At 44.0% G+C, this 23,547-nt stretch overlaps 1 protein-coding gene across 1 annotated transcript in view; it reads right to left on the reverse strand.

Annotated features, from left to right (window-relative positions):
- Nucleotides 1–7,203: 7,203 nt before the first annotated feature.
- Nucleotides 7,204–23,547, reverse strand: part of LOC308297991 (uncharacterized protein) — a gene marked incomplete at its 5' end in the record, with an annotated part of 16,388 nt that continues 44 nt past the window's right edge. Inside the window, 15 exons of the mRNA XM_080741555.1 lie at nt 7,204–7,895; nt 8,223–9,772; nt 10,069–10,844; nt 13,268–13,360; nt 13,962–14,126; nt 15,219–15,336; nt 16,387–16,457; nt 16,577–16,684; nt 17,478–17,548; nt 18,343–18,443; nt 18,571–18,656; nt 19,052–19,154; nt 22,209–22,270; nt 22,441–22,602; nt 23,415–23,547. The exon at nt 23,415–23,547 is cut by the window's right edge and continues 44 nt beyond it. Of these exons, the coding sequence (XP_080597681.1) occupies nt 7,285–7,895; nt 8,223–9,772; nt 10,069–10,844; nt 13,268–13,360; nt 13,962–14,126; nt 15,219–15,336; nt 16,387–16,457; nt 16,577–16,684; nt 17,478–17,548; nt 18,343–18,443; nt 18,571–18,656; nt 19,052–19,154; nt 22,209–22,270; nt 22,441–22,602; nt 23,415–23,547 (4,210 nt within the window). The remainder of the gene's footprint in view (nt 7,896–8,222; nt 9,773–10,068; nt 10,845–13,267; nt 13,361–13,961; nt 14,127–15,218; nt 15,337–16,386; nt 16,458–16,576; nt 16,685–17,477; nt 17,549–18,342; nt 18,444–18,570; nt 18,657–19,051; nt 19,155–22,208; nt 22,271–22,440; nt 22,603–23,414) is intronic.

Here is a 23,547-nt window from a genome sequence, read left to right on the forward strand (position 1 = left end):
AGTAGACACCGGTGTCTCTTTCTTGTCATGTAGACACCAGTGTCTTTTGTTGAGATTCTGAAATCTTAAGGGTCATCATCCCTAACCCTTAGATTCAACAAATTTTGTCAATGGACTAAAATCTTGTTTTATTTGATGGCCTTCCTGCCCTGGCATTTGGCCTTTGTGCCCTCAAAAAATTAACAACACCAAAGGCCAAGTGGCCTTACCCCTAAAATGACGAAATTCCAGGCCTGGCCATGATTATCACTTCTTTCTATCTTTTATCTTTATTTTTCCCCCTGTACAAATCCACATTGTCCCTAGGTCTGGTGATGTTAGATGGATATGTGTTTGCAGTGGGTGGCCATGAGAGTGTCAAGAGTGCAGACTCAATGGAGCGGTACAACCCGGATACCAACACCTGGCAGTTCATGGAGTCTGTCCGTGTGAGAGAGCATTATGATGCTGTCATCCACCGTACTGTGGTGGCACTAGATGGACATCTCTATTTTATTGGTATGGAACAGATTTATGCACCTCCAGGTTCAGCCTGCTGATCTTTTTAGGTCAATAAAAATGCATGCAATTTTCAAATAACTGATTCATATTTTAAATGTGGTGTAGGAAAGTAACTCTATGGGGGAAAAAAATACCAGATCAACAATTTTACAATGCTGAACATGTCAGTTTTTCATATAGTGATCTTGATTATTATCATTTTTGACTAAAAGAGCCAAAAAACATTTATCTCACCAGCAACCATGATCATGATTAACTGAAAATGTCTTTGGTATTATTACACATTCATTCTTCTCCCTCCCGTTGACAATTAATAATGTTTTGACGGGTGGGTGTGTGTCCTCCTGGGCCCTAGGTCAAGCCGCAGGTGATGATCGGCCATCGTCCTGTCCTGCAAAGTTCAACCCTGAGACCTCTGAATGGACAGAAATCGCTCCTATGCAGATTTCGCGGGATCGATCAGCTGCCTGCACTCTGAATGGAAAGATATATGTCATAGGTATCATATCTGTTTTTAAAGGCTCTTAGTCAGTGATGCAAGAAGTACTCTGTGTTTTTACTTATTTTTGACACGACGTTGCAGTACTAGAATGTAGAAATTACTTTTTACTTCAGTAAAAATACACAAGTATTAGAATAAAAATGATACTTTCAGTGTCAAATAGAAGTACTCATTATGCAGGATCTCCCACTTCACAAATATATTGGATTGTAAAATGAAAAATTGTCCACGTATCTCTGTATGTCACGCTTGACACTGAGGTTCTATGGGTTTGTCGCTCTGACATCATGCTCTGATGTCACTGTGATGTCAGGGGAACCACTCTTAACAGAATGGGTTTGCCGTTCTGACATCACACTCTGGCTTGATGTCCCTTTTATGCCCATATATGGAGATCGCTGATATCATCACGATTAACACTTGCAAATCAATATGGCCTTGTCCGTTTTATGCCCATATATGGAGATCCCTGTCCTGATGTCATCAATATTAAGGGCATATCTGGTAATGCCCATATTTGGTAATGCACATACATCACATTGTTGACTATCATGCGGGGTCTCCATATATGGGTAACTGGTTCGATATACATCACTGGCCAGATGGCAAAGAATTGGCGTGTCATTAACTGTACTTAAACGACAACTTCAACAATTTTCAACCTATCTTCATATAATTGATCCTCATTAATGCTTCTCATAATATGGTACCATTTTTGTCTTCCCCGTCTCAGAGAAGGCCTGTGACAGTTCAGAAACCCGCCTACCAGTGGTATCATAGGTGGGGAATCAAAGCTATTAGGAAAGTTGGCATGTTACAGTATACAGGAAGCCATTGTTCCCACATTAAGAAACAAGAAACAAAACAACAAAAAAAATAGATGATGATGTCACAAGTAGGTGGGTTTCTGAAGTGTCCACAGAAAATGGGTGAAGTTGTTCTTAACAGTACTTGATTACTGTATAATCTGTATCCACCACTGACATTAGTTCCATAATAGACTCACTTAAATGTCACTGTAGTTTGGGCACATTGTGGAGCGCAAAATGACACTATACGGTTAATTCTTGTTTATCCATAGGTGGTTTTCATGATGATGAAAATGGTCTTGTGATCAAGGAAAACACAATGGAGTGCTACAACCCTAGGACCGACAAGTGGACCATGTGCGCCCCCCTGACACTGGGACGCTTCTCTCATTCCGCGGTCGCAGCGGATAACAGTATCTACGTTCTAGGAGGGGTAGAAGATATCGATGATGCTCTCGACGATGATGAATATTACGCCATTTACTACAGCAGGTAAGGTTTTTATTGTCTCCACCAGCCGAAGGCTGAGGGAGAGTATGTTTTCCCCTCCGTCCGTCCGTCCGTCCGTCCGTGCGTCCGTCCGTGCGTCCGTGCGTCCTCGCAGTTTGTGAACAGCTAATTTTTTTTCAAATCAGCCTCATGGTGGCGCTATAACAGGCCGATTTGTGTGGCCTGGTTGTTACCAGCTAATCTCCGGCGCCGTTGGCCCGATCGCTGCCAAACTGAGCACACACACTCCCTGGATGCTAATTCAGAACCTCTGCCCCACATTTTTCAAATCAGCCTCATGGTGGCGCTATAACAGGCCGATTTGTGTGGCCTGGTGGAGACCTGTGCTCGGAAGAGCACTGCTTCTAGTTTTAATTGTTTTTAAACTAGTCTAGCAGATAAACCTAGCAGGAAACCAGTGTTGGTTTGTAAAATAAAAAACCCAATTCACCACCTCCTGGAGCTCAGAAGAAGCAGTAAAACCATGCAGAAGAACTTTCTCCTTCTCAAAACTTGAGAAGAACTTTTTTTGTTTTTGACCCACTGATTTAGAAGAAGGATTTAGAAGGCATTTATAGAATCGGGTAAGAAATATTCAAAGACTTGCACAAATGTTCACGATTTTTCAAAAATAGCAGATCTACAAGCTCGCAGCACGGCACTCTGCCGCGCTGTGAGTTTGTATATTGGCCTATGCTATTTGTCAGTAGTTAAAGCATAAAATAATGGTTAAAGTGGTTCAAATCTAACTTGACACAGATAAGATACTGCTGCTGTTTCACGAATGCCTGGGATAATGTGACTTCCAGTCCACACCAGATAATTTCTCTCATGGCTATTGGTCTCTTTTCACGTAGGGGTGGGAGTCTCCAGTACATCGAGCGCTACTGTGAAAAGACGGACACGTGGGAATCTGTGGGGCAGATGGCTATTGGTCATTGCAGTCTCAACTGCGTGTCTCTCAGGCTGAGGAGTGGACATACACCCCCGTTTGATGAAGATGGATCCTTATGATGAAAAATGATGATGAGGATGACCGATGGCTACTGGGGCAATATACGTATGCTGGTAGAATGTGGGGTGTCAAACCTGCCGGTGCCACCATCATCTTCAGTATTTGTGCTCTCAATGGAGTAGATGGAAGTACAGTTGTCTGCTTAGATTAACTGCTCTAATGTTTCACTGTCAATATATGTGTATGTTGCACATTAAATTCACTGTTGATTGACTGTACAGATGTATGATCCGTATACCTACTGTGTAGGCTGGCTTATGCTGACAGTTGTACACATTCTGTAAACTGTATATGACAGAGAAGCCCTCAGGTTTACTACAAGCACGCCCAATGGGTGGGATGTGGTTAAAAAAGCTTTGAATGTCTGTAGTCCTCTATGGCATAATGTAACAAATGTTAAGTTTCATTTAAGTTAAAAAGCCATATAGGATGCCAACTGTTGGTATTCCTCAGAGCGTGCCGTGTTTAGAAGGACCTACCTACCTAGGTTCAGTCCTTATTATTTACCGACATAATGGCCAGGAGGCCAAGTTATTAAAAGTGTACCACAGCAAAAAAAAATGTTATTTGGTTGTTTCTTGCCTTCTGCATTGCTGCTATGACACCTGAATTCCCCATGGGGATCAATAAAGACTCATGAATGATTTTTCTTTTAATGCATTCCCTTCCTATCATTGATAAATTGATATCCCTGCCTACATGCAGCAGAGCCTGGACTACACGCATGCTACATAGCCCCTCACCCAACTGTCCTCATATAACCCACTCACCCAACAGTCTCTGAAGTGCTGGGGTAACGGCTAACTGGGGGGGGGGGGGGGGTCTTCTCCCATCCTGGGGGCTCTGGTTTCTCCCACGGAGATGCGTCTGGTATGGAGGGATATTTTTGTGCTGTGATGTGACACTTATGAGCATTACCTGTTTTTGACACTTTATGTATATATTATTTTATTGTGCCTTGCTCTTTTTCTTTTTCATACTTCTCTGTATCTTTGTAAACCTTAAACTGCTGTGCTGCCCCTGGGCGACTGATTTTCCCCCCTTGGGATAATAAAGGTATCTATCTATGTCCCGCAGAGCTTGGCATTGGCCAAGCTTCACGGGGCTTAATGAGGCACCGTTCACTCACACTGCATGGGTGTGATTTTTATATTAAGCATCAACCCCCCTGAAAACATTTTGGCCTATATTATTGCCAGACCCATGAAATGGGTAGGCCTACATAAGCAAATGTCGGTCTGTCCGGGTTTTCTATATAAAGGGTATATATGATGATGACATGATGATGACATGCCTACAAAAGGCATGATGTCATAAATGATGATGACAGACAGGGGGTCTGGCACAACCAGGTTGACCTGGTCTAGTTTTAGAAAGAGATACTATGTACACAATAATGACCTGCAAGACAGAAATTAGATAACTATACAATAAAAGCGTAACCACAAATTGTGATACAATAGAGGAATACAACTTTATTAATGACCAGAGAGCTTACATATCAAAGACTAAATACATATTTATAAACATACAAATATACTTTTTATATATAACTGTATCAAACATACTTGGCACTTAAAACGGTACTGAAATCAGGCATTGGAAGTGGAGAATTTAGTCATTACAATAATTATTTTACCCATGATTTTCTTCCATCGTAAATACAATAATAAGAATGATACAATTTCTAGGTCAATCAGGAAAGATATAGACATCATGTTAGCTTGGACTAAAAGATAATAGTGCAGAATCATGTTTAATACAAAATAAAGCCATTCTTTTGTAAGAAGGAGTCAAACTATACATGTGTGCCATTATATATATATATATTATAATATATTATTCCTCTCTGTCCTTTCCCCTTTATTAGAAAAATCTCAAAATTGGATTAATTGAGATGAATCTTCAATAGGCTTTTTACATTCGATCAGATATGCAGGAAATATCAGTTTATTTTTATTGTCTGTTCCAAACAGAACACTGCTTTCCTTCCCTACGTCCTTCTCTCCTTTACTTTTCCCCCTGTTCTCCAAAACGTGTATATTTGTTTTTACTTATGTTTATGTCTGAAAAATAATGGCATCCCCATTGTCTCCTTCCTCCCTTCCCTCTTCATCACACATCCATCCAAAGATGTCTGTCTGAACTACAATATCTAGTGTCTAATCCGTTGTGTGCAGTCTGCTTCATTTAGAGGTTTCATGTTCAGAGACTTTTTCAGTCGCAATGAAAAAAAAAAACTATTTGCCTGTGGGTGTCGCTGTTGAGGGATTTTGCCTGTCAATCGTCGCCTCTGCTCCGCCATTTGGTTCAGAAATCCCTCACTGTACAATGTACTGTATAGAGATACATAGTTAAACTCTGATCTAAACAGACGTTATCTAGTTGTCTTGACGTGTATGTTATTAATGGTGAACATTAACTATCAATCAATCAGCCAGAGCAGTGGTTCTCAAATTGAGGTCCTGGGACACCCAGGGGTCCTTGAAGGAGTTCCAGGTGGTCCCCAGTTAAATTCGTTAATATAGCACCCTAAATAGATCTACAAGCTCACACGATGCAATGTGAGATGGTGGCTCTACTATTTTCAAAACAATCTTGAAAAAATGTGAAACATTTGGAATATTTTTCAAACCATTTTTGGCCCAAAATGTTTGATTGCATCCTTTGCATATTAAGGATGGAAAACATTTGAGCTAGATGCCCCCCAGGGACCCCATCAAGGACCCCACTGCTGAGAACCTCTGCCCTACAGTTTAGTTACAATAATATTTTACAATAACTTCTGGTTGAACGCGACTCTTCTCTTGTGAACCTTCCTAAACAAACAGACCGACCGACCTTCCTTCGACAGGTACCATAGCACCTAAAGTACTGACTTATTAAGATAAAAACGTAACAAAAGTTATTAAAGTCATACTGTGTAACTTTTATATAATCTTTCACCTGTGTTTTTTTTCCTCACAATAACTATTCCACTGAAATGTGTGTGTATTCTTTTCTTTTTTACAACTTATCGAAACACAAAGGTGTCTGCCCCTGACATCGGCAATATATCAGAAATGTATAATGTTTCGGAGCTGCCACAGCTGTCACCAAAAAGACTAAAATGAAAGATGTCACACAGTATGACTTTAAGCAAACAAACACCAACATCAGCAGCTTTACAACTGTCCACTCATTCATTACTATTTAATTATCTGTATATGCTTTAGCATTTTGTGACATTTAGAAATTAGGAATTGAATGAACAATGAAGTCATCATAATAAAATAAAATAAAATAAAACATTATTTAATATTATAGCAATAAATAATGGAGAAATTAATTTTATATTGGGACCAGTAATCCCACCCTACACACAACTGAACATCAAAGATTCAAAGTGTTTATGGTAAATATTGGAATGCCAAAGTATCCCTTCTCTAAAAAAAAGAAAAGAAAAAGAGTGTAAGAGACTATAAATATTGTATTGGAACACACATAGCTTTTGTCCTTTTCTTTCTTCAATATCCATAGATAGGAGACGTGTGTGTCATTCATAATGGAATGTGGCACCTTTACTGTAATCACAGTATTGTCTCAAACAAAGGAGACCCTTTGCTTAATAACATTTTGGAATTTTGCCTTCTTTCAAAGCGGCAAAAGGTTGCAAGTGCTTCAACTTGGAAGATTACACTCTTAGATAGAAGCCTGTTCAGACTTCCTTTTGGAATGCAGCCCTTCCTGCACACTTCATAATGGAATGTGTTAAAGCTGCAATCCGTACTTTTATGTCCTGAACGAAATTCGAACCACTGACCTAATAGAGAAGGGGACAAATTTAATTTTGACCTTCAGGCAGTACCGCTTAAAATAATAAACATACAAAAGTGATGTATTGCAGCTTTATTAATGAAACATGGCCTCTCTACCCTTGGAAGGAGTGAGGTCAGTGTGCATTCACTGTTGGAATGTTTCCCCTCGCTCTACCGCCAGGTGGGCTTTTGGGTCTTGGAGTCCCTGGAGTGAGATGACTTGTCAGAGAAACCCCCGCTGTTGTTCCGCCTGTGGCCTTTAGGGGGAGCCAGTGAGTCGGGAGGAGGGCTACGAGGAGAGGGAGGGGGAGGCACGGGGACAGTCTGAGACCTCCTCAGGGGCAAGGAGGAGGGCGGCTCGTCGCTGTTCGGGAGCACAGAGGAGGAAGAGGAGGAGGAAGAGTAAGGGGGTGCGGAGGTGGAGGAGGGGAGCCGCAGTGAACCCAAGCGGACTAGAGGGGAGGCGGCCGCGGCAGCCTTTGGGGAGCCCGCCGGAGCGAGGGCGGCGTGCGTCCGTCTGAACGAGGAGGAGGCGGTGTTTCGGGCGAAGCGGGCCACCTTGTGGGAGGGGGTCGGGGGAGCGCTGACACTCCCACCTCCTCCCCCTCCTCCTCCTCCTCCTCCTCCTCCCTCCCCGGTCTGGGTGGCGAGCGCCCGCAGCGTGGAGCGGCACATCTTCTCCTCCGCCGCCCGGGGTTTCTGGACAGGCTTCCGTACGGACGGCCATTTCTGGAGCTGCTGCTGCTGCTGGAGCCCTGGGTCGCGGGCGGGGCTCTGGATGCCTGAAACCAGGGCAGTCACCATCATTACATTTGACTTGACGATTAATTATCATACAGATAATTGTGATTAATGATACTAATTGTGTTTTTGGCATAAACCTTTAAAAAAATAACCAATGTACAAGCTCACAACACGAGGTCAGGTTGAAAGTGTTTACAAGACTGTGGACGACTTGGAAATAATGATGGAAATAGAACATTTCTGTTCATTTCATCCTGTTGTTTTAATAAAGATGAATGGAAAAGATTCTAAGCATTACGTAAAATAATTGCGATTTAGCTCAAATAATTATGATCAGACGATTATAATCACTGTGACACGCTTACTTGAAACCTTGGAGTCCTTGGAGGGGTCCTGCCTCTGAACGCTGGACTTCCAGGAGGAAGAGGGGGAACTCGTGGCCTTCTCTCCCCGTCGGAGAGAGGGGCTGTTGGGGTTCAAGGGACTCAGACTGCCGGAGGTATTCTGGAGGTGCCCGGCTGGTTTGGTGGGACGTTTGCCCAGGGAAGAGGCACCTCGGCTGGGCCTGGAGATTGGGACCACCCTCCTCATGCCCTGGTTCTCTGAGCTGTGCAGGGTGCGGATGGACTTGGGGTTGGGGGTAATTGCGGTTTTGACGCCGGCGGTGGGACGAGATTTGGAGGGCGGGGTTTTAGAGGAGGCCTTGGTTGAGGTCTCAGATGCTGTGTTTTCATTGGAGGAGGAACGGGATTCTTGCTTCTCGTTGGCCAGGTGGAGGGGAGGACTCTCTGTTTCTCTCCTTACACTGGTGGAGCCCACTGTCTGTTTCGTCTCATTGGTCAGGTGTTCCGCAGCAGTCACCAACTCAATCTTTTCATTGTCTGACACCTCTTTCTCTTCCTTCTCATTGGTCGACTGTTTCGTTCCCTCAGAGGCATCTGTGGTTGGAGCAGGCATTTCATTGGTGGACTCTGCGGACTGGGCTGATGTCTGATTGGCGGAAGGCACCGGAAGTGACTGCGTGGCTACAGGGATTGGCCGCTCAGCGTCCGGATGAGGCTCGGAAGGCGTGTGATTGGCAGGAATACAGGAAGTGTCCTTCATGACTTCCTGGTAGTGGGAGGGACTCTGGCAGTCATTAACAGGTGGGTGAGGTGTTGAGTGCGAGTCCTCAGGTTGTGTTGGAGAGTGCATGGTTGAGTGTGTGTCCTCAGGTTGTGTCGGAGTGTGCGCCGGTGTGTGCAAGTCCTCAAGTTGTGTTGGAGTGTGCACGGTTGAGTTTGTGTCCTCAGGGTGTTTTGGAGAGTGAGCGTTCGAGTGTGTGTCCTCAGGTTGTGTTGGAGTGTGCGCCGGTGTGTGTGTGTCCTCTCTCTCGCCCTTTGTCTCACACACACCCGTCACACACCAAACGACCACCTTCCTCTCCTCCTCCTCTTCATCTCTCTCTCCTTCTCTGTGTGACGGAGGGATGGCGGAAGAGAGGTGTGACTCGGGTTCGGGACGCTTCTCCCCGTCGCTGATCTGGGATCTGGTACCTCCCTCCTCCTCCACTCCTCGACCTACGACCTCTACATCGTCCTGGCAGTTCCCGTGGAGACGGTCGCGGCCGTCGTCAAGGAGGTGGTCGTTGCTGCGGGGAAGCTCCTCGCCGTGGGTGTCCACGTCGTCAAAGGCCTGTAGCTCGGGGACCAGCGTGTGTCTCTCTAAAGTGACAGACATGGCCTGGTCTGGGGTCAGTCTGGAGCGGTCATTGTCATCTGTGTGACCCGTGGTGTGAGAGCTAGCGTCGTGCTGCGTCGTCGCCGTCGTCCGCGTTTCCGAACACGACCGGTTGGACTCTGAGGTAGAAGGGGTGGTCTCTGCTTCAGGCTGTGCGGGGTTCCCTGTCGGACTTCTGCACATCTCGGAGGTAGGGCTGTACGTGATCATGACATGTTAGTTAGACAAAAATATAATACATACTGACGATGTCCAACAAGAATAATCAAAATAAATACGGTAATGCTGCTTACTTTGTATTGATGTTCTGTGTATTCAATTCTTATTTTCAACTTGGTAAAAAGGAACATCTCATATTATGTTTTTTTTCTCCAAAAACGATGTTTTAGCAAATTCAACATAAACAACCATAAGGCTGGTTGGTCAGTCAGGGACCAACCAGAAGGCTGAGGGTGAATTGTGATTATTATGTAATAATTGTGAAAGGCTTACTTGTCAGTCATTGGAGGCATGGCCTGTGGAGGCGGAGTCTGTGGAGGAGGTGGAGTCTGTGGAGGTGTAGTCTGCGGAGTAGGAGGACGTGTGGTCTGTGGAGAAGGTGGGGTCTGTGGAGGAGGCGGAGTCTGTGGAGGAGGCGTGGTCTGTGGAGGAGGCGGAGTCTGTGGAGGAAGCGGGGTCTGTGGAGAAGGAGCAGTCTGTGGAGTAGGAGTAGGCTTGGTCTGTGGAAAAGGCGGGGTCTGTGGAGAAGGCGGTGGAGGAGGCAGAGTCTGTGGAGGTGATGTGGTCTGTGGAGGCGGGGTCTGTGGGGGCGTGGCGGGCCCCAGCGCAGGCAGCAGGGTGTGGTGTTTGAGGCGCAGGGCGAGGCCCGGGCTCATAGGCCTCATCCAGGGGGAAACCCCGGGACTCCTGGGCCCTGCTTCAGGAGAGGAGGCGGGGCTACCAGATCTCCACAGAGCATGTGCGGGACTCAGTGACGCCTCGCCGCCGGCGCTGGTCTTGGGCTCGGGGGACGGGGTCATGCCCAGGAGCACGCTCAATTGGCGCTCGGTGGCCGCAGAGGGAGAGCCGGACGGAGAGGTCCGCGAACGTCGCAGGCTGACCGAGCGCCCCAGGGGATTGTGGGAGTTGAAGGCGGGGTTGGCGAGAGGCGAGCGGGGGCAAGGCCTGTTGCCGAGGAGTTCCAGCTGCAGCCCCGCCTCCTCATGCCGCGATAGGGCGGATGACATGTCTGCCTCGCTGCTGCAGCGCATCCCAAAAGCACCGCCCACCTAGAAACAAAGGAGGCGGGGACAAGAAAGAGCGTAATGGTGATAACGTGACTGTGCTATGTGCAGGGGCGTCACTAGCAATTCTGGGCCCCTAGGCCAGAAATCTGTATGGGCCCCCCCATGCAAGCGGAGAACCGGCCAACCGGGAACACTTTGTTACTGTTTGAATGACATGTCTCACAATGATACGGTAGCCGTGATCGCCTCAGCAATCATGTTCACCTTATTTGTCAAATTGTAACACCATTTACCATTTTTGTCTACTTTTAGTTTTACTGTTGTAGCCTAAGCAGGATATAAACAAACATGTAGTGTCTGGTGTAACAATTTGACAATGCTAGCTCTTGAAACAAAGTCCAGGAATTTTAACTTGATCTAACCATGATCACTACACATAATCATCCATTACATGCACACTCAGATACAGCTACTGTATTATTAATAATAAAAAGTGCAGACCACCATCATCACCAGCAAGTGAATGAGACACCAGAACTCTGACTTGAGCCCAGCCTCCCATGCAAGCCAATATAAAACAGTATAACAATAAAACACTACATTGTATTTTTAGTAGCAGCTTAAATATGTGCAGGTGTTGTGCAGAATATACAATCACTAATCAATAGCAGCAGTGCTCAAGCAAATGCACATGAGGAGTGAAGCATATAGGCTATACATAGGAAGTAGAATAGGAGAAAAAATAAGCAGTATAGGACTATTCAGATTGGGTGAAGTATGTAACATGATTAGCCTACACGGAAAAATGAGTCTGCATGCAATCAGAACTTTGGCTAGTTAGCTAAACTATGGAAAACAAGGGTTGGATATAATGATCTGAGAATACATCTACTGTATAACAGGCTAGATCATATAAGGCTATATGAGAATGGCATAACAGGACATTATTGTGTGTACTGTGTCTGTGTGTATGCACATACATTGTTTTAACAGCAAAGTCAGTCAGTGTGTTTAATCTACAGCAAGATCCTGTGAACATTTTGGGAGTTCACAAAACAATAATAGCCTACTGTGACTGACTGAAACAAAAATATTGTGATGCCTAGATTGTTATTTTTGTATGACATAATCATATGACTACTAGATAGATGATGGGATATTATACAATTATTGTTATTACTAGGGACATCCAGCAGTTTGTCTTGTTTCTCCAGCAGAGTTTCTAGTGTCTCCATCTATCTCTCTGGAAGAGGTTGCACATGAACTCTGCAGCGGCCGCACTGAGGCGCTCAAACACAAACACTCTGACATTAATCCTCACACTACTTGACACTATTACCATACTTTAGATAACTAGTCATTGTTGCAACAAACCAAACCATTTTTCACTTTGATTTGGGAACCTACATACATTCATAACATGATGCGATTGTGATCAACTGATCATGTCACTAGTTTGGGAGTGCTTCCTTCCAGAACTTAGCAAACAGGTGTTTCGTTCGAAACACTTGCGTTTGTGCTTAAAACGTTATCCATGCTTATTGCTTAATGGTGTTGGATAAAGAAGGAAGAAGGAAGAGGGGAGAATATTTTCTGTTGCATGCTTACCCACAGACATCAGCTGCTTCCTTGAGTGTAAACAGTCAAGCTCTCCTCTCAGTTTACAGTAATGAAACATGCTGCTCTATGTTACATTACGTCTTTTTTTCTCTCTCTCCCTGTCTCTGTTCAATGCGTGTTGTGTGTGGAAGAAGCCGGGGGAGGGTGGTGGAGCGAACAGAACCTGAAAGTTGATCTTATGTTTGCAGTCTTTTTTTTTTTTTTTTTCTCCCTCTCCCTGTCTCTGTTCAATGCATGCTGTTGTGTGCTGAAGAAGCTGCTTTACAGTCAGGACCGGGGGAGGGTGGGGCGAACAGAACGTGAGAGTTGATCTTATGTTTGCAGGGCCAATGAAAAGACTTTTCCATTCACTTCAGATGATCATAATTATCCTGTAGAGCACACCTAAGTTTCACAACCATAACATGATGCAAGCGGACGCACAAACCGCAAAGCTACTATAGGTCTCAAAACAACGTGAAAGCAGGAGAAACCATTTTAGCTTTGTAAGGGGTGAGTATATAATATAGGGACCCTCAATTATTTAAATTGTATCGCTCATTGGTTTTATTCCAGCAGTAATTTTAAGTTTTTAGACACAAATGATAAACATCATAATAATAATTATTATTATTGGGGGAAAAAGAGTTTTAATCCAGACTTTTCGAGGGCCTCTGGCACCTTGGGCCCCCTTACCTCAGTCTAACTTTCCTACCCCTAGCTACGCCACTGGCTATGTGCTTTACAATATTGTAAGATCTGTGTGCATGTGTGTGTGTGTGTGTGTGTGTGTGTGTGTGTGTGTGTGTGTGTGTGTGTGTGTGTGTGTGTGTGCGAGTGTGTGCGAGTGTGTGCGTGTATGTCACCTCTTCTCCTCCAGACCAAGAGTGTCTTTTCTCCTCCAGCTCACGTAAGCGACGGCGACGAGCCTTGTCCTTCGCCTCTCTCTCCATGTTCTCCTAGAGAGAGAGAGAGAGAGAGAGAGAAAGACAGACAGACAGACAGACAGAGAGAGAGAAATACAGACAGACAGACAGAGAGAGATGTGTACTTTTTAACTGCCCTGTGTACCAAGACATCAGACACATACTTCCCACAAATTACAAACGCCCTAAAATTTTAAACATGACTAATTACTGGAAACAAGCACAGCAAGATATGTGAGCTGTTGTGACAGTAGGACAATGGCATGCAACCACCATTAAGACTTCTAATCATATGTTTATTCCAGCACTGTCTGCACCACACTGATCTCAGTATATACAACGGTAACCGGAATGCTCACCCAGAACCGAACAGAAAAGTAGTTAGGCAAGGCATTTAGAAAATTTGAGTTATGTTTCTGTCCCGATAGGGAATCGCCACGCCCTCACACTTGCTTTGGCACTGAAAATAAATATGTTTCCCATGCTGATGAAGACCTTTGAAGAGAAGAGGTGTGCTTTGCATTTTCACCATCTGACCAGGAGATGGCACCAACAGTTCATATTGTCCTCACACTGAGTTGTGTAACTGAATGCTACCTACAGTATATGAATGAGGGACTGTGTGTGTGTGTACCTTAGCAGCAGTGTTAAACTTGGTGCAGAAGTCTTTGACGATGTTGAAGCACTCGTCCAGTCTGAAGGTCATTGCGTCTTCACAGAAGAAGTCTGTCAACTCTCTCACCACACTGTTCAGCTGCTCTCTTCTAGCACGCAACACACGCACACACGACAACGCATGCTGTCACACAACGAACACACACACACACACACACACACACACACACACACACACACACACACAAACACACACAAATACACACAAGGAATATAAGGAGACTGTGAGTGAGTGTGTGAGTGAGTCAAAGACTGCCATCCCGCGCCCAGTTCAAATGGATGAAACTATTGAGCAGCATGTGCCTGATCAGGGATGATCAGGCATCTCACATGCATGCTGGGATTATTTATAGTTTGAAAACAGAGGCGACGCATTGTGAGCTTGTAGATCGGCTATTTTCAAATGGCCTGAATGTATATACTGTAGGGCAAGTGGTTAATGTATGTTTTGTAACTACTACTACTAAAAGTAACTAGAAATTAATTAAGTTTTAAAATAATTTTAGTGGAGTAAAAGTACAAAAACTGCAGCGTTTATTTATATAGAAAATATTTGAATAATCTATATTTTTTCAGGCCACTTCACGCTAAACTGTCAATTAAATCCGAATGTAACGTTTATGACCTCTGCTGGGCCAGTCGAATCTGGATGTCATGTTTTTCACCGTGTCCTCTTGGCCAATCAAATCTGGATGTTATATGATGCCCGGCCACCATCCACCCACCCACAAGGTAATCTTAATATGAAAATGTTCTGTTAATTCTTCCTACACGGATGATGATTTAGTTGTACACGTTAAGCGTTTAAACCAGTGGTTCTCAACCTGTGGGTCGGGACCCCCTGGGGGGGGGGTCCCCAGATGATTAACTTAATGTTGTACATTGTTTCCTCACTCAACATAAAGTTTAAGTATATAGATAGAGGGTATCTGCACATTTCTAAAGTGACAATTTAAGGACTATTTAATACCTCTAAAATGACAAATTAAACATTGTCCAAATTGTCTCTTAGAGGCAGAAATTGTGAAAATAGTCTGCAATTTTCACAATAGAACCATGTTAGACAAAATGTAATGCCTCAACTCTTAGTGCTCTTCAAGGTGGGGGGGTCCCCAGTTCATATTTGATTATTTTGGGAGTCGCGGCCTGAAAAGGTTGAGAACCACTGGTTTAAGCGACATATCCATGTGTGCGTGTGTGTGTGTGTGTGTGTTACCTGCAGAAAAGTGTCAAGTTGCATCAGTAGTTCAGTGTCCCACTTGATGCTCTTCTCTAGTGAGCGTGTGCGAGACGTCAGCGAATGAAGGTCAGCATCCAGCGTTTCCATGGAGATTCTACAGGAGCAGGAAGTGACACAACACGTCAAACCACGTCAACAAACACAACGAAAGTCAAAACGGCACATTTAACGCATTGTTATAGTTCTAAAGGTTTAACGCATTGTTATATAGTTCTAAGGGTTTAAATCACTGGAAATGTGTTAAGTTATTATTGCGACCGTGAAAACCTGCAGATCATGTGCGTCAGTCAGTCACTGTCACACCTCATATGTCAAGCTCCATATATGGCCATTGGCCAAGACAGAATTCATTTACAAGTGTGATTCGCGTCACGGCAGCCACACTTGCAAATTAATTGCCGTTGTCCCTTTTATGCCCATAAATGGAGACCCCTGATGTCATCACTATTAAGCCCATATCTGGGAATGCCCATATATAGACAATTGGACATATCGTGTCAGTCTCATGATAACCAGTGTGGTTGTTGCGATGTGAGTCACACTTGCAAATGAATTCCCTTGGCCCTTTTATGCCCATATATGGAGATCCCAGATGTCATCAATAGCCCATATCTGGGAATGCCCAAATAGGGACATATTGTGTCAGTCTCTGTTGTTTCAGCATGACCTTCTCGCCCTTAGGGCGTCTTACTGGTAATAATCACACAAAAAGTCTAATCAATAAATCAGATACAGTATTATATATTATTTTATTCAAGTTATAATCATGCAGTTTATTATATTGGTGCTGTTAGGCAGAAACCTTTTTTATTGCAATATTGAAACCTTTTATGTTTCCTGTTGAATTCATTTTGTCTTACGATCTACAAACGCTGCCAACGCGACGTGTTGTGAGAGCTTGTAGATCTGTTTTTTTTAAACTAAGTAGTTAAGTGTGTCTGTGGGTTTTATGAATATCAAACTAATGCAAAGTATTAACAAGAGTTTATGACTAAATAACAACTACACTGGATACATTGGAACACATACTATTTTTTTTTATTTCCTGAAAAGTAACGGTTTATAACGTCCAGTAAGATGAATAAATCATAAGACATGTTAAAGTTATAAATATGTGTAATGTACAATAGAAATATTGTCTGACCGGGCAGCCGTCTGGACGTGTTGCAGCCGGGATGGAAATTCTAACAACCTCTGATCTTTCTTCTGAGCCTCCTGGGGGGGTGGGAGGTGGGGTGGGGGGAGAGAGAATGTTCACTCTTTTGGTACAAAGCGCATTGTATCTCCCAACATAAATCTGCACACATGCACGCACACAAACACACACAACTCACCAGAGCTACGAAGTGCAGCAGGTTCATTCCTGGCTTGTTGGATTTGGTGTCGGCCAAAGAGAGCAGAGATGCGAGTTTGAAACCTGCAGCGTTGCCTGAATAACCACCCTGAACACACACACACACACACACACACACACACACACACACACACACACACACACACACACACACACACACACACACACACACACACACACACACAGTTGGACATGTGCTGATAGAATTGAGTAGCAACTGGTCTGGCAACTGCTCTTTCAAGGTTTTTGCTGATAAAAGGAAGGTTGGAGATTTTCCAGTATGTGAAGCTGGAGGGTTCCATGCCAGGTTCCAGTGTGCACCATGACGGGGCACAGCCATTATGACTTCATGTCCTCTGATTTGGTTTAATCCCCAAATAAAGACTGAACTCTCAATGTGTCTCTGCAGTGTTGGATTGGGATTGGCTTGTTATTTTGGGCATGTTATACCGGCATGCAACTAAACCCAGGCTTTAAGGTTAGGGTTATAAATCGCACTTGTGTGAACTGAGCGGTGGAGGCTGCGTGTGTGTGTGTGTGTGTGCGTGCGTACGTGCGTGCGTGCATGCGTGCGTGCGTGTCTGTGTGTGTGTGTGAATGTGAGTGTGAGTGTGCCTGGCCTGAACAACAGCGCCCTTCCCTTACCATGTGTGGTCAGAAAAGGTATTGCAGGCTACATACAGACTCAGGCTACATACAGACACGCACGCATACCCACACACACGGCCACGTATAGGAGACGGTGTGACCACCGCTCAAAAATGCCAATATATGGTCCTAAAATGCTGATGTCCTCACAAGTAGTATTACAGTCGTGCGTGCGTGCGTGCGTGCGTGCGTGCGTACGTGCGTGCGTGCGTGCGTGCGTGCGTGCGACTCACAGCATTCAGGATATTTCCAGCCTGCAGCACCAGATGTAAAACAGCATGCAGCTCTTCACAAGTTAACAGCTCTGAGGAGAGAGAGAAGAAAATCACCTCACTCATCATAAACCTTTAAAGATACAGTTCATGAGTTTTATGTCTTCTCCTGACAGAGAGAGTTAATTGCAACGGTAAAAACCCAGGATTCAGACGCGTGGGAAACCAAACATCGACAGCTCATTCAAGAGGGAATCCCTGCTTGGCCTGGGAGGATATTGGGTTTATGAGCTTAAGGCAACCAGTACCACTCTACTAACTACCCAACCACAGTGGAAGAGTAGGGAGACCCCCTCCAACCACTCCAGATGTGCTAGTTTATAACACACTGGATTGCAGCTTTAATCAGTGCGGCAATATAAGTGTGAAACCCAATTAACATGCATGAAGTTAACAGCTTCATGCACGCAAAGATAAAGATAGGCACCGGTGTGAAAGAGTGGTGTGTGTGTGCGTGCCCGTGTGTGTGCGTGTGTGTGTGTGTGTGTGAGTGTGTGTGTGTGTGCAAGAAAGACAGTCAACTCAGAGGGGGTGATGGTCCATGATAAAGGAAGAGAGAGAAAGAACAGTATCAGAACAACTGTACATTATGCATGGTTTCCACTGCTGTCGGTGTGAATGTTTGTTCATGGTGTGAATGTAATGCTCATTGTAAAGCGCTTTGGATAAAGGTGCTTTATAAAAGCATTATTTACCAATTACCATTTTGTGAACGCTGCCAACAGGCCAACGGTTAACAACATTTGTGTGTGTGTGTGTGTGTGTGTGTGTGTGTGTGTGCGTGCGTGCGTGCGTGCGTGCGTGCGTGCGTGCGTGTGTGTGTCACCTGTGGCAGCAGTGTGTAGAGTGCTTATGTCTCGTTTCATGGACTCAGAGGCTGAAGGAAACTCCTCTTTTAACAACATGGACTCTATACGTACTGGATAACTAGAGAGAGAGACGGACAGACAGACAGAGAGGGATAGAATTAAATGGTTAATCTCAATTATTTGTGTGACAATCAATAGTCGCGTAAAATGTCATAATCGTGACAGCCAAAGTCGTGACTTCTCACCTGGGCAGCTGAGTCAGCAGGTGCATGAAGGAATCGGCCAATGAGAGCTTAGCGGTGTCACCACGGAACGACCTCAGCTTGTTCAACTGAGTCATGATGGGAACAAAGAGCTTTTATTGTCACATGTTCAACACTGCATGCATAATTCATATTCTTAACACATGTGGATAATATTAGTAATTCTAATATTATTAACCCCTTAAGAAAGCGGTGGGCAACTTTAATGACCTACTGCAGAGGGCCACTAAAATTCCACACTCACTCCGGGAGCCATACATAGTAATAAAGGGAATTATTATTCAGTGTGACATTTGTATTTAATTTCAAATGCATTTAGTAATACTTATATTAACTTCCCAAACGTAAATACAAATACATAGAATAGAAATAGAAATTCTAAATTATACGATGGACTATAGTAATTAATGGGCCATGTAAACTTAAATGTTTGGAATTGGAACCGCATGTCTTTGTGTATTACCTCCTCTGTGTCAGGAAGCAGTTTATAAAGTTCTCTAAGTGGCTCCGCCCCGTAGTGCTCACTGTTGCCATGGCGAATGTCATCTATTATGGTCTGGTTGGACCTGAGGATGAAGCAAGAGAAAGAGTGGATGGACGGAATGCGTGTGCTCTGTTACTTATGTAACTCTGTCAGTTTTTATTAATGATATTCTAAATTCTTCATTTGGTTGGATCAACAATTAAACATGCACGCACGCACGCACGCGCGCGCACACACACACACACACACACACACACACACACACACACACACACACACACACACACACACACACACACACACACACACACACACACACACACACACACAGGAAGGCTCCCAACTGATAATCCATTTAAGAGACCAGAGGTTCAGTACAGAAAGTACAAGATTATAAAGTAATGAGAGAGAGAGAGAGAGAGAGAGAGAGAGAGAGAGAGAGAGAGAGAGAGAGAGAGAGAGAGAGGGAGAACATTCTTGTATGTCCATTCATGTGCTTGCGTTCTATACAGTACAGGCATTGACACTAAGGCTTGCCCACCTGCCCCCGGCAGGTAAATAAAACATCAGGGCAGGTGAAGTTTGCTTTCAGGTTGCCCGACAGGGCAAGTGCTCATTTGAGAGGGGACACAAATGTCTCTAAACACAACACAAGATATCTGTCTAAACACCTGAACGTGGCCAGTGGCAGTGCGCTGTCTTCTGGTCTGTGGAATGTAAAATAAGAGCACTATTTACCTAATGTGCTGTTTTTACTGTTGCTACATTTAAAAATATAAAATAACAAGTGTGAAACCATAGACATATTCAATCATAGTATTTGGTATTTGGAGGTATTGAGGTATGACATTTTATCGCACAGCCCCAGAAAGTAAAGAAATAAGTGTTAAATTGAGCGGTAATTAAAATTGTGCCTATCATTTTATAATGGACGATTTACTTTTCGGGCAAGTGGGCATTACCTTCGGGCAAGTAGAACATGACCTGTACTTGCCCGATGGGCAAGTGCCTCTGAGACCTTAGTGTCAACCCCTGCAGTATGTAATGTGTGTCGGTATCAAATATTGCTCTCTCTGAATCTAACCTTTAAAGAGTGTGTTCACACTGCATGCAGTGACTTTACTTATTCTTAACACGTGGATAATATTAATCATTCTAATATTGTCATCCACTTAAAAAAGGGGTATATACTGTATATCATATATATATATATATATATAAAGTGTGTGTGTGCGCGTTCATGCGCGTGTGGGTGTATGTGTGTACAGTTCAAACAGTGTTTTAGGGATGGGACGATAATCATTATTATCGTTTATCATGATAAAAAACACTCACAATAATCGTATCATGGAGATTTACTGTATCGTCAACTTATCCTCCATCATACATTGGGAATAATTCATATCTGCTGAGCTGCATATCTGGTACCATTTAAACCCTCTATAATTGGTCAAATGGACCTGGAACCTTTTCTTTCACTCTCTACCAAATCTAAAAAGAATAGCCGATCTACAACCTCACAATGCGTCGCGTTGCTATTTTTTGGCAAATGTTCCACCCCAGGATGATGGATGATGGTGATATTTTGATTGTGATCGTGATAATATAAGTAAATCACCCTTTCTTTGGTCACAATAATCGCAGTCTGGCTAACCATCGTCAAATAAAAGGGAATGCCCTCTCAGTTTCTTCATCTGATAGCTATCAGAGTCTGTCTTGAGAGATTACAATAATCGTGACATGACATTTTCATATTGTCCCATCCCTACAGTGTTTAAGGTGATAAACGGTCGTTTTTGACCTGGCCTAATGTGGGCGTCATGTGATATTGTGTTACTCTACCAGGATTCTGTCGTCTGTAACATTCCAATGCCAGACGCCACCATCATCCACTCTGTTTACACATAATACCAAAGCTGAACTTTATTGGAAAACAATGACACTGCAATATCTTTTTGTTTTTCCACACCATGTATTACAATATGAAATGAATGATGAGCTCCATCATTTCACCAGACATGTGTGGATCTGCATACCGTATCTAGACTGAGACTCCATCGCTAGCAATAATCAGGGCGATTTTAGAGGGTGAAATAATGCTGTTACTCAACATGACACCTCTATGAACGCAGAATGTGCGTGGCAAGGCCCTGTGTCTACCAACAAGTCATTAGCCACGTGAACCCTGGTATCTCCATCGGTGCACATCACCGAGGACCTCACCTGGGGTGTGCAGACAGAGTGAGTGGTGAAGAAAGCACAACAACGCCTCTACTTTCTCAGACAACTGAAGAAAGCTGGCATGGGTCACAAAGTCCTAAGAGCTTTCTATAGCCACTGGTTCCCAAGCACTGGGTCGGGACACCATTTGTGGGTCGCGGACACATTTTTATGGGTCCCTTAATCTTTGTGTCCTAGATTTAGTTTTTGATTATAATTATTTAAAAAAAAATCAAAAAACATTCACCAAAAAGCTAGGATTTTCATGACTAAAAACATTGATTTTCTTTCATTAATAATTGAAAGAAAAATCTAAGAAATTCCATAAATTAGAAAACAATTGTCTAAGAAGAAGTGAAAATAAACAATCTACAAGCGTATACATCTGCTGTTTTCACTAGTTTGGGTCCCGGGCCAAACCTCTAATTTCTCTTTTGGGTCTCGAGCCCAAAAGTTTAAACCACTGCTCTAAAGTATAGAGGCACCACCGAGAGCATCCTGACTGGTTGCTTACTGTTGGGCGCTGCAACACACCTCAGCCACAAGGCAGCGCAAAGGGTTGGGCAGACAGCCGAAAGCATCAGTGGAAGCCCTGTACAACAAACGCTGTGTCAGCAAAGCTCCTGGAATCATCAAGGATCCAAGCCATCCCAACCACAGACTGTTTGAGATGTTGCCGCATGGAAAACGGCTACGCAGTCTCAGAGCCACTGGCAACAGACTGCAAAAAAGCTTCTTTCCCCGTACAATCAGGCACATCAACGAACTGACAAGAACCAGAATGAACCAGGAAGAAAGGACACGCCAACACTCGTTTATTGAAATTCCTTCCTTAAGGAGACTGGAATTGCGAGTGTGGCAATGGTATGTCCTTATGAATATGGCAAAGTGTGTGTGAGAGTGGGGGGGAGCTTACCTTTTGAACTGTTTGAGGAAAATCCCCACGTTCATCCCTCGCTTTGAGTCCAAGATGGAGATCTGAGAGAGAAACATAGAGAGAGAAAGAGAGAGAGACACAGAGAGAGAGAGAGAGAGAGATGGGGATGGAGAGTTAGAGAGAGATCCAAGTATCTTCTGAGGTACACCATGCGCACAAGGCATACGCACACACACATAAACACACACAAACGGCCGTGCGCACGTCTCACCTCTCTGACGGACGCTCTAACTTTGAGCCCCCTGATGGGCGTGGCCACAGCGTGTGATTGACAGTCACTGTGACCAAACAGCTCCTCAACACTCCTCACATCTATCTGGTACTGCTGCTGTTGGCCACGCCCCTTTGTCCAAAGGTTGGACCGCCCCTTCACCTAGGAGACACACATCATGTTATATTAGATTAGATGAGGGGTCTTCAATGTTTTCAGGCCAAGGACCCCTTAGTTGAGAGAGAGATGGAGCAGGGACCCCCCACAACCTTATCATAGATTCCATATAGTTTAATCGTTTGGCAGTACAATCATCAGTGTATTTTGGGTTCATGTTAATGTGTGTTTTCAGATATTTAACTACTTAAACTGTCGATACTTAATAAACTTGACCTTTCACTCTGTTCTTAGTCTGCTCTTTTTCCCCTCTACACCAAAGCTCTTTGCCAAAAGCGCAAGGCGCTGTGAGCTTGTAGATCTGCTATTTTTGGCTAAGGTTCTCAGAATATGGACACTAGGGTTCAAGTGCATGTATAAAAAAGGAGAAAAGGTTGGAGGACCCCCTGTAGTAACTCTGAGGACCCCCTAGGGGTCCCGTACCCCCCGTTGAAGACCCATGGATTAGATCTTTTGCCTGGTACTTTTCAGGAAATGGAAAAAAGAACCTGTTCCAATGGATCCAATGTAGTTGTCACGTATTTAGTCACAAGCTCTTGTTAATGCTTTTCATTGGTTCAATATTTAAAAAACAAACAGACTTTACCCTTTTATTTTACATATTTCTTTCCTCATAAATAGCTAAAGTTTTATTTTCGCTATATTTGGGAGACAACCTCGTCAAAAATAGCAGATCTAGATCAACATTCTTTTTTGCTAATTTTGTGCGACATTGTTGAACGACAAAGTAGGGCATTAATTTACAGAGGGAAAAAAAGTTTTAAGATCTGAGGTTTCCTGGCAACAGATCACCTCACCTGTTCCTCTGGAATGGTCTTCCAGAAGAAACTCCTCACCCTCCTCTTCTTCTTCTCTGAGACTACGGGGTTTCCCAGGCCCAGGGCCAGGGGCAGGAGAGGGGGAGGAGGAGGGGGAGGGGGCGGCGGGGGA

This window comes from Nannobrachium achirus (genome assembly GCF_963921795.1).
Source record: "Nannobrachium achirus genome assembly, chromosome: 14".
Taxonomy (NCBI): domain Eukaryota; kingdom Metazoa; phylum Chordata; class Actinopteri; order Myctophiformes; family Myctophidae; genus Nannobrachium; species Nannobrachium achirus.